Consider the following 12,616-nt stretch of genomic DNA (forward strand, 5'->3'; position numbering starts at 1 on the left):
TAAACTCGGTGAAATGAAATAGAGTAATTGGACTGTAATGAAGCCTTTTTTGTTTGATCTTCAGAAAAATACCGAAGAATCTTAGATAATAGCCGTAGCTATGGAAACTTGTGGAAAAATATAGACTGATAAGCAATGTTTGGCCTTTTCCTTGTGCATTTAGAACTGACCCAAAAAATATGTCACGCCCTCGTAACTTTAATAGGGGCGCCCATGTGTCCCATTGTTCCATAATAACAAATTCAACCCACTATCTCTTGCTTATACTAAACCTCGCAGTGTGTTATATCACGACCAATTAAGCATTCTTTGAATTGTACCGTACTTTATGATTCGATGAAACAGAGAAACAGTATGGAATTAGTATGTAAGGCGGTACAAAGAATTAGTATTTACTCCGACTTTGTCTACAGGTGCCGGTGGAAACTAATTTTACTCATGTGCCATCCAGAAAGAGGCTCTCTCAATAACAGAAATGAATAAGTTTCCACCTGTAGACATCGAAGGAAATTCCTGTAGTGCAAACATTGAGAGAAACAGCTATAAACATGACGATGTCACTGTCAATCTAATACATGCAAACTTCCACTGAAACTCCAGCAAATGAGCGTATATTTAAAACATATAATTGTAATGACAAAATATCTTACCTCCTTCTGTAGAGATGTCATTTAAACCAATCCAGACATTTGTATTCCTAGTAACAAAATGCAGATCAAAATAATAAGTCAAGTGGGTTTATGTCAAATATGTATCTGTCCTCTATGTACAGTTACCTCTTGTCAACAGAATGCACATTTTAGTTAATATTTTTGGATAGGCCTGGGCGTTTGACTTATGCTCTAATCCTTGTTTGGGCTACAATTTGATAGAAGTTGTTATGGGACGTTGTCAGAAGTTGGTTAAGTCGTAAATCCTCTTTCAAGTTATAAGATCGATTGAACATTTTTTCAGGTAATTTTTACCTATTGTCATTTATAAATACATTAGTTGTTTTTTAGATCTGTATGTCCGAGCCGCCCTGGGTCATCCAAATCCATTTAGATCGATTATACCCACTGAAGAGCTCCCAAAAAGACGATCGTCAGAGAGTATGCAATTTATGAATTCCCAGATACATTTTGCCAAAAGTGGAAAAATTAAGTACTGTGACAACGAAAGAAAATATGTTTTTGAATGTGCGAAAAAAGATCTTCAATCTGTAAAAGTTTGACAAATTGCCAAGACTAGAAGATTGTAACATTCCTTCAAATGGAACTTGAAATCTCTGAAATGTTGAATGTTATAGTGGCAAATTTGAAAATAATAATTTATTAAATCTATTCACATATTTTTCCTTTTAAACTAAGGATTTGCTTTTCGAAGTTTTAATTTTGTGTTACTGTACGATAAGGATGTTGATATTTCCATTCCCTGCACAAACTTGAAATAAATGGCTTGTTGTATCGATTTAAAGTGATTGTCTTGAAAGAGATGTGACTTTAAATCATCGTTTTGCAAAAAATCAAGCACGCTTACCCAGTCTGTTATCTTTTATTTTCGATTATTCTAGTATACCGGTATTCAAAATTCCCTAATCCAAAGGTACGACGATAGTTTCAATTTTAACTCAGACATAAAAACAGGTCCAATAATTAGTATTGTTCAAGGTAGCTTAATAAAGAACATTACAATAACAAAGGGGTAATCTTGAACAACATCTCCGTAGTTGTACCAGGTTTCTTGAAAGGATGAGCGTAGTATGTTAGCATGCTACTGACACTCGTCAGAATTGACCCAAAAAGGTAATTTGATGTAAGGCGCTTTAAATAAAAACATTGTTTGTTGTCCGCTTGCTGGTAGGTTTTCAGAAAAAAAAGAAAACAAACACAATGTTAACACTTTTGCAAACAAAAATATATTATTTTTCCAAAAGAAACCAAATAAAAATAGCGTCAATGATGACACTGTGCTCCTCAGTGCATTTAGCGGTAGGGATGCAAGGAGAGAGGTGTGGGGAATGTTGCTGAGAAAGATGCAAAGAAAGGGTTGAAATTAGACTTGGTTCAAGTCGGTGAATTTTAAAAAATAAAATCATTTATAATAGTTTCTCTTGTGTCTCTCCTATTTCGTACAAACCTATCCGGAATTTGGCAGCTCACGCCAGGTTTTCCCAGCGATTGAATGCGTCACGTTTGAGTCTGCGCAGTAGTGAGTTAGTTTCTGCCGGACTTGGTTCAAGTCGGTGAATTTTAAAAAAATAAAATCATTTATAATAGTTTCCCTTGTGTCTCTCCTATTTCGTACAAACCTATCCGGATTTGGCAGCTCACGCCAGGTTTTCCCAGCGATTGAATGCGTCACGTTTGAGTCTGCGCAGTAGTGAGTTAGTTTCTGCCGGATTCACCGACTTGGACTTCTTGCAAAGTACAGGCGGTGAGACGGACTGTGTACACAGTGACGTAGAGCAAATACAAAATGATTGACAGCCCCCACCGTTATTCTGGCCAATAAGAAGAACGCATGCTAATAAACCTCTGCATGCATTAAAAAGTTTGTTGTCATCTCCGTGCAAAGCAAGACATCGAGTACGTTTTATATCTGGGCGAATAATGGCATCAAGTTCGTACATCAACCGCGTTTTACAACTGATCGGTCGACCATCGCTAATCATGCGAGATTACCAAAGAAAGCTTGTTGTTGAGCGTTACATTGAGGGAAAAGATGTGTTCGTCTGCGCACCAACCGGCAGCGGAAAATCACGACATACGAAGTCGCCCCACATTGTTTTGATTTCCATCGCTTTGGGCACGTAAGAGAACAGGCTACAACTGTAAGGACGGTGTCTTTTTCCATCCTTGAATAACCGGCGACGATTTTCGCATTTTGCAACATGGGCCCCACAAACAATACAGATATTTTCACGCGTTTTCGGTGATACAACAGAGGTCGTGCTGACTTTTGTGGGAGTGATCGCACTCGACATTTTGTCAACAACGCCATGTGAGTTTATGCAACTCCTATTGGTAACTCCTCCCAATGTGTAAAATTTAGTGATGTCATCTTATGAATAATATATGAGTACAGAAAACGTCATCTCATGAATAATTTATAGCAACGCAGATCATGCAAGAAAGCCAAGTCTGTGATTCCGGGTGAAACTCCCCTATATAGCGTTCACTCCACTCATCGCGTCCACTCACGCGCGCGTTTCACATGAAAGCAAAATGCAAATCATTGCGTTCACTCCACAGACTTGAACCAAGTCTAGGTTGAAATGTGAAACTGTAATAAAACCTATTGTTTTTTTAGCAGTGAGAGTCCAGCTTGGTAAACATGCCATCTTGTACATGAAGGCAAAAAACATAATTTTCACATGTCCACCAAACTTGGAATTTGCATAGATGTACATAGATCATCTAAATTGATTTATCTGCAAGATTTTGTATGTTCCTTGCTACAAAATTCTGACCCAATTGAATTATAACAGGAAAACATGCACGCATGATTGGACAGTGTGGACTGTGTATTGCATGCACTACATCTGCCGTGATGATGGATTGCCAGATGACCACACTGCATCAAAGAAATGTAGTTTAAAACGAAAATATAATTCTAAACAAGTCATAGACAATGACATAGTCCCCACTTGTAATAGGAGTATTAGTCTTGATGGGGCAGGGAAATGTGGTCATTAAGAAGTATCACTTGAGTGTATATGTTGAGATCTATGGGCACATAGGTCTATGTCTTTGTTCCCAATTTGAAACACATGAGGCATGTCTAAGTTATGGTTCTAAATTGGGAAAAAAGATCAGACCTGTAGCTGTATTGGCCAGCCAAGAAATACTATGTGCATAATAAATGAGGTACAAGATGTGACATCTTAAGGTCTAATATCCTATCAAAATTGAAGGGTATAGAACTTGTGGTTACTAAGTTATGCATATATATATATATATATATATATATATATATATATATATATATATATATATATATATATATAATATATAATCAAGGTCAAAGGTCATTGAGGTCACGTGACATTTTGAAAAAAAATGTATTGCTAATAAATCCCTATATGCCAAAAATCAGACCTCTACCTCTATTCGCTTGCCCAGAATTAGATATGTGCATAATAAAGGACATAGCACTTGTGGTACTTAATTATTGACATAAACGTATATTTTAGGTAAAAAATAATCAAGTTCACATGACATTTTGTCAAAAAATTTCTATCCTATAGGTATCCCTATATGCGAAAAATCAGACATCCAGCTCTATTGGCTTGCTCAGAATTAGATATGCACATAATTAATGAGGTACAGTATGTGGCGTCATAAGGTCTCCCATCATACCAGATATGAAGGGTGTGGCACTTGTGGTTACTGAGTTATGGACAAATATGTATATTTGAGGTCAAAGGTCATTGAGGTCACGTGACATTTTGTCAAAAAAAAATTGCATTGCTAAGTTATCCCTATATACCAAAAATCAGACCTCTAGCTCTATTGGCTCGCTAAAAATTAGATATGCACATAATTAATGAGGTATAATATGTGGCGTCATCCCATCATACCATATATGAAGGGTGTAGCACTTGTGGTTACTGAGTTATGGACAAATACGTATATTTGAGGTCAAAGGTCACCAAGGTCACGTGACATTTTGTCAAAATGTCTGAGATATCTGTGTGAAAGGATGGACGAACGGATGGACGAACGGACACCGTGAACCAATCTATAAGCCCCCCGGACTTCATCCGTGGGGACTAAAAACTGTGTCACTGCATCCTTTTTGCAATATGAATAATTTGAGAAACTAATTTTTTATTTTTCTTGGCCTTATACATGGGCGTCTACGGAGAACTGACTTATACATGGGAGTCTATGGAGAACTGCTTTATACATGGGAGTCTATGGAGGTGTAAACTAAAAAGTCCTCCGAGTCTAACACGGCCAAATTTGATAGCATTGTGAAACAAATCGACGTGCATCTATATGGGGTAGGGTACTATCCTTGTGCAAAGTTTGAAAGAAATTGACCAGGGCATGTCTGAGATATCTGCGTGAACGGACGGACGTACGCACGCACGCACGGACAGACGGACATGACCCAATCTATAAGTCCCCCCAGACTTCGTCCGTGGGGACTAACAAACTTTCTTCGTGTCATTGATAGCCTTGATTTTCTTTGGATATTGAATGGACACATTTATTAAAGACGTCACTTTAGCTTGTCATTGATAGTGAAATGATTTTTTGCAGAAACTTGATCGGTCCAGCCAAGTACACATGCTTACTCATAACAGCTGGACTGCGATGATCACAACATTGTTTTGTGATATTCCGATACAAAATTAAAATAATTTTATTAATATGTCGCATTGACTATAAAGTTGCAAATATTTCCTTCTGTGTTGAAACATGTTAGAATAGTGTACGTGTTACAAATCAACACACCAAACAGTAATGTTCATGTAAGAACAACCTGCTTGATTTCCATGGACTTTCTGGTCCGCCCATCACACTGTTATGTCTGTTTCCCCTCTAGCGTCCGAAAATTCTTAGTAAATTTACAAATTCAGTCTCAAAAGTTTTGAGTCAATTTCAAAATTGATTGTATGAATTAAATTGTCAGTTATTAACAAATTCCTTTTGTATGCCAATACAGCTCATCTCAGAGCCGGACATACTTAAATATAAACACATAAGATTTGGCAACACCCTGACAATTAAATAATCTTCAACAGCACTGATTTACATTTACAAATTATTCTATGTGAAGTAATTATTCAATTGCAGATACTATGACAGAAGAGTTCAGCACTGCCAAGATATGAGTATAGCACACTGAATTTTGAACCAGAGTTATGAAAATGACTGAACTGTGTCACAATAAGTTTCTTTTTATTAAATTAAATCAATCGTTTCATTTTTTTCTAAGATTGTAGAGACTAAGGGTTAAGGATATTAGTAACTTTAAACCAGGAAAAAATAACAATAAATGGAAAGGATCAAAAGAAATCAACTTATTTATTTCTTTACATATTACAAAACCAGAAAATAACACATAGTTCTAATTTAAGCGATTTAAGGCTACTTTTACAAGCTTACTTGTCAATGTTTGATGATGGAAAGAAACACAAAATATAACTAACTTAAACAATAATTATAAAAAACCACGAATAAACCTCAAAAGCAACAAAATTCCAAGCATAACATTACACGTTGGTTCAGAATGTTCATTTACAAAGTTCACTCAAAATGTAATAAAGTATTTTGACAGCTGTTACCGCGGCTACTTACTAAAAGTCTGTTGAAAAAGAGTACTAAATATCGTTGTTTTTCAGGTCAACAAGTGATTGAATCAAAAACATGTGACATGAAACAGTAAAACAACAACTGGTAAATAAGTAACTTTTCTCAAGAGTAACTTGAAACGCCTCGCCTGAAAGAAAATTTCATCCCGTTTCACAGAAACTGACTGAGTATTCGAGCGCCACAGCAATGAACGAACGGTCGGGGAATCCCCACGAAAATCGCTCACACGTACGTACTCGTCCAAAACATTGATTGTTCACTTTTTAGCTGCATGATTCACTTTCCAAAAATATTTTCATTTTGTAGATAAATAATTGAATTTCTCAGTTTTTTATTTCGTTTGTTAATGAAAAGTCATTTTAATGATATTAGATGCTTTAAAAATTTCAAAACCCGCTAAAATGCGACCATTTGGCCAAAATTCAAACGAAAAACATGAAAACCAAGCTCGAATCATGGGCTATTTCTATATGAATACTCTCAGTCTCTACTCTCGCCGATGCACGACTTTTGCACCGAAATTTTTCACTCATTTTCGTTGGTATGACTTTGAAACTCCAGGAAGCGATTGAGAAGAACGGGTTACCTTGAATTATTGACGTTTTTGCTCATAATTTGCCAAATTAAATGAGAAAAAAACACTACGAAAATATCCACACGCTTACACACTGAATGTTTCAGAGGAGTTTCATGTTCGTGTGGTACAACATGTGATCATGGAGGTAGTAGGAGACTGAGGTTTCTTGCACGCTCGCGCCGATGAAATGGGAAGCTGAAATTTTCGCTCGTAATTTTGCAAACGAAATCGTAAATTCACTCAAAACTTCGTATTTTTTTTCATATTTGAAACCCATGAGGAACGTAATTCATTCTGCCCTGCACAGTAAAAAGGAGATCGAAACGACATGCATGTCAGACAAAGACCAAACGCACGCAAGATGTCCATCAACATCCACCAATCTCGTAATTTACACAGACAAAACAAAAACAATTTGATATAGCATGGACGTTCTAACGTAAATGCATCATTGTCTATCGCATTTTCATGTAAGCCAATACACTCACACGTACGCTCTAAGTTCAATTATAATGTCAATTCAACACGATACTATTTTCGCTGATAGTGAGTGTGCAGCGTGAATGGTATGCTATAGTCGTTAGATAACACTGATCACGTGGTGTGACAAAATAGTTTTACGGAAGTGGTGATCACGTGGTGTGACAAAATAGTTTTACGGAAGTTGTTGACGAAAATGACGTCAACTTTGCCTCTCCCAACTCTATAAGCTTCCTCAGTTACGTAACTTCGTCGCTAAAAATGAGCTTATGTTAATACACTTGTGGTTTTGTTGGTGTTTTTTCTCCCTGGCTGGTAGGTTTTTAAAAAATTCAAGGACGGCAAACAAATAATTTTCTTTAAATGGCCTAATCTGGTAAAAATAACCAAATTACTACTGTGAATCAAAGCCAGTTATACTGTCACTCATCATTTGAGAAACAGGTATGTCATATTTCCATAACTATCTCCATGCCACCCTAAATTTCACTAATCTACTTTCCGAGAAACCCGGCCACACCAGTATTTGTGCCAATAGGCTGTGTCTCACTCGAAAGTCTTATTCATATTAGTTATAAGCTCGACCCTATCTAAGAATTTATAGGTAGCTATGTATTTACAAACAATCAAATTCAAAGTCTCGATGGTATTGATGGTATCAACTGCATCAGTCAAGTTCGTAACATTATTTTGAGACCAATCATGGTGATGTATTTCAGTAGAATGGACAAAGACGGCTGGTTACCTCGCAAAAGATCTTGATAGAGAGTACTCATTTCGTATTTATTTATTTATTTATTTATTATATCTTTATTTCGGACTTGAGCGTCCATATAATAGTCAAATAAGGCAATAGTATGAAAATTCAGTTACAAAATTAAATTATGGTTGAAAAGATAGAAAAATTGATTATATCTACATACATAATCCAATGGGTTTCTTTTTAAACAGACATTTAAACATAGAGTAACTTATTGTCGCATGCCGTTCAAATATACTATAGCTAAGTAACAAAGGATTTTACATCTGCACAGATGCATCTCAATAATTGTGACATGGTTTCAAGGTAGTAGATGCCCATAGATTCTGAAGCATGCGAAAAAACACTTACCATCGAAGTCTTGTGGCCCTGAAGACAAACGTTTCTTGCTCTTGGTTGCTAAAACTTGCCAGGGTAGCATTCCTCTCACGACAATAAGCTGCCGCAGCATTCCAATTTAAGGTCTGTTTTCGGACTTCATCTACTTGAAATATCTGCAAATAAACAGAATCAGATATGCACCCAGGCGTGTAAAGGTCGAACAAAAAAATTGTGCTATTTCGATAACCCAACCTACCACTTGTTTTATCTGCCGACCCTAAACTTTTTTAGAGCTACGTTAACAAGGAAGTGAAAAAAAAGAAAGAAAAAACCGTAAAATCACGTGTTCATTACTTGGCAAGTGATTTTTCTTTGAACGAGGAGGTCTTTTATGTTTTTATTCCTCTTATATGTATGATAAATTTTTCTGGCCATGTTTGGCCAGTGTTTGACCGCCCTAAACCCCTGAAAATGCATATTTAAAAATAAAAATATTTGGGGAAAAAATCCCAGCCGACCTATCTACCCTAATTTTGAAAATCATGTAATCGGAACAGCACAATTTAATTTTTTTGCCTAATCTATGGATTTTCGTCGTCCAGTAAGTTTCGGTATCAGAGGACGGGGAGTACAATAACTTTTGGTGTTATTGGACGCTATTTGACCTTTCGCCTTTGACTGATAACAGCTTTGCGTCAACACGGGGTAAGCAAGACAGTATTTCAGAAATATTTTTCAAAATATTAATACCTTACAATCATAGTCACGCAGTGAATAATGGCTAGTCCAAACACTGTGAATTTATAGTGAAATATGGTTGCTGAACTACAATTTCTGGCACACGCACTGCGCTGCTCGAGTTGAATTTTCGTTCTGTGCGTTTATGTCACAGTCTATACTGACTATCACGCTACTCAGTTTACGACGGAATATTCACAAAACTGGTGTATATTAATAAGGTTATTTATTCACAAAATACCGGTATTCATGCCTAAATACATCCTACCGTGGAGGTATTGTCCGAGACGTGTACGAGGACATAAATCACGGTATTTTGTGAATACCCTTATTATTATACACATTTTTAGTCTAACCAAATTTGTGGAATACATCATACCAAAGTCCATGAAATGGTAGCCCACATGGACTACGAAAGCCTGGGACAATGAAATTCAATCAGTACTTGGCATGCCATGTCTGGTCTTTCAATTTTGGACGAGCTAAATGCTAGACACAGTAACGCCAGACTATGACTTTGTTCTGCATTACACAGTTTCAACAGCTCAACTGATGTAGTTGGATGACAGGCACAGAAAATGATGGCCAATGACAATGTACTCTCATTGCATTTTGATCCAAATGTATCAATCACAAACTCCTCCCTACTACAGAAAGTCAACGGTCTGTTTTTAGCCCTGCTGAGAAGGTAGGGGACATTGCCATGACGACTATCAAAATTGGCATGCAACTCTGAGAATGAAACGGGTTGTCAATACTATGATTGGTCACCAAACGTTTTAGTATCACTGTCGTCCGTTATACCAGTTTCCTTTGGGTAATAAAGGTGTGCAAGTATTCACATCAAATGACTAACAAATTCACTTTATGGGCAGAATCTTGAAAAATAGCCTTTTCTTCTCTTGTTATTGAAAAGAATTCCCTAAATTAAAATATGCATGGGCTACCAGCCATTGTCACTGGGCCACAAACTTCAAAACATTGTAGCCCAAGTGGACTACCAGGAAAAAAGTTAATTTCGAGCCCTGCAAGCCAGCGTTTTAGAGAAATTTTGATACGTCGGCATATGCTTGCTAAATCGTTAAGGTGTGACAGCCACCTTACAACGGCTTTGTATAAATAAGCACTTGGACGGTTTCGTCATTCCTAAAATTACCTTGCAAAAGTGATAATATGATCCTGGCTATCTATCTATCTATCTATCTATCTATCTATCTATCTATCTATCTATCTATCTATCTATCTATCTATCTATCTATCTATCTATCTATCTATCTATCTATCTATCTATCAACTATCTATCTATCTATCTATCTATCTATCTATCTGTCTGTCTGTCTTTCTGTCTTTCTGTCTGTCTGTATGCCTGCCTGCCTGCCTGCCTGCCTGTCTGTCTGTCTGTCTATTTAGAAAACTTCTTTTTAGTGTCATATGATTCGTCTCCGAATTGTACCAGCCCAATCCACCGTAATAATGAAAGAACCCTAAATTCATAGGTCCTGATTGGTTCGGAGCACTGTGGATTTCCCGATATTTTCGTAAGATGGCTACAAGGTCAATAACATCCAACAACGTCAATAGAGGCTGGACTTCCTGTTACTGTTATTTGACTCCGCATCCCCTGACATCGACAATGACTTTACAATAAAATCCATTTGTTATAGATGCAGGGGATGCAGGGAATTCCATTGAAGTGGTTTGAACTATGTTCTTAAAATGAGTTATTCCAGAATCTGCTGTCAAAATACCCAGAGTCAAAAACATAAGCTTTACAGGCTCATTATTTTCAATAATAATTTAACATTTCCGAATCTAAGACATCTGATAACAACCAAGAAAAAATAGTTAGGGGCTGGAGGAATTCAGGGGGGATTCGAAAATGTTGGGGGTAGTAGAGGGGGTGACTTGAAAATTTTGTTTTACCTGTAATGGGGACTTGAAAAGTTTTGGTTCCCTTTTGTGTTTTACATTTTCCAATTCCAAGTTTTTGTAGGTAATTCAATGAAAAATGAATACCATTTTTATGTCATCAAAATGTTGTAATGTTAGTAATAATTTAACAAAATCTAGATCCATTTTGTCACATTTCATTACTTTTATCTCAAAAAATCTAAAAGTGTGATTTGTCGTAAAAAAACAAACTTGAGCCTAGTAACAGGGCAGAAGCTGATTTCTGCAATATTTCTATGCAATATAACAACTACAGTTTCTTGCTATCTCCCTACAGCGTGCTAAAACACTCAATATTTAGTTTGTCGACAAAGCCTGTATATATATATATAAATATGTATTTGGTGATAATTTAATTGGAGTCCAGACTGACAGTCAGTTGTCAGTGATACAAATGCATGGTACACATACATAGGCTGTGATAGCAAGCTGAATGCTAGACAATTCAACATGCTGTAGGGAGTAGAACAAGAACGCCGTCGTTAAACTGAACAAAAATAGTGCCAAAATTATCAAAGTTAATACAGCTACTGCCTATGGGTAGTGTCACTATCATTAATGCTCTGCTACTGCAGTGTCACTGTCACTGCATACCTGAACAGTGACAGAGATAGCGCTGACTATGATGTACATGGTAGTTGAAGAAGAGTTTGGGTCAAATGACGCTCATGACAGTGAAACATACTTGTACACAAGATCAGGCAAGAGAGCAACACATGGAAGAACACATAGAAATTTTTGAATTCTGGCATATGAGAATAATCAAATATTAAAGGAAATAGATGGGGTCAACATGCTTGATTTTCTACTACAACGGCATTGAATACAGCTCAACTTTGCTGGTAGCATGGCACTAGCAACAATTTGCTGAAATTTTCACATTCTTGTTATAAAATGATACAGAAGTAAACTTTGAACTGTAAAGAATAAAAGCAAAAATATGCGACCAAATGGAATTATTTATTTTTTAACCAAATTTGCAATTATTACACCAAAAATTTCAGAGATTAAAACATTTATTTGATGGAATATTTTAACCTTCCAGTATTGTCAATTTTGAGTAGCATCTTATTCTTATATGTCTTGCAATTTTGAAATAATTTTTGGTAGGTCACTGTGCAATATGTCAATAAGCCAGAATTCACAATTTGCCTATTCTCTCATGATTGTCATTTTGTGTGCTCTTCAGAGGAGGATTAACTCAAGTTGGCTTTTAAACCAATAAATCTAAAAAATTCACTGATGCATTTAAAGAACTTGCCTTTGGAATATGACTATACAAAATGCTAATACAGGTAGTGTTGAACACCTGTGAGCAGAACGGCGCAATACATGTTTATTTTTTCTGCGCTCACATCCTTTACAAATATGCGGGCCTGTGATAGTTCGGGGGGACTTGAAAAATTTTGACCATATAGAGGGGGGCATTTGAAATTTTTTTAGGGTACTTAGGGGGGATCTGAAAAAAATAAGATTTCAATCGAG

General features: G+C 36.4%; 2 protein-coding genes across 3 annotated transcripts in view; one reads left to right on the forward strand and one right to left on the reverse strand.

The window, feature by feature from the left end:
- Positions 1 to 12,616, forward strand: part of LOC139116693 (uncharacterized) — a 559,130-nt gene that overhangs the window by 172,711 nt on the left and 373,803 nt on the right. The gene's annotated exons all lie outside the window — the stretch shown is intronic.
- LOC139116689 (macrophage mannose receptor 1-like) overlaps positions 1 to 12,616 on the reverse strand; it is a 155,392-nt gene that overhangs the window by 139,653 nt on the left and 3,123 nt on the right. For both annotated transcript variants that reach the window (XM_070679279.1, XM_070679278.1), the window contains exons 3-4: positions 8,474 to 8,616; positions 651 to 697 (exon numbers count right to left, since the gene is read on the reverse strand). In XM_070679279.1, the coding sequence (XP_070535380.1) occupies positions 651 to 697; positions 8,474 to 8,616 (190 nt within the window). The remainder of the gene's footprint in view (positions 1 to 650; positions 698 to 8,473; positions 8,617 to 12,616) is intronic.

Source organism: Ptychodera flava, chromosome 18, assembly GCF_041260155.1.
Source record: "Ptychodera flava strain L36383 chromosome 18, AS_Pfla_20210202, whole genome shotgun sequence".
Taxonomy (NCBI): Eukaryota; Metazoa; Hemichordata; class Enteropneusta; family Ptychoderidae; genus Ptychodera; species Ptychodera flava.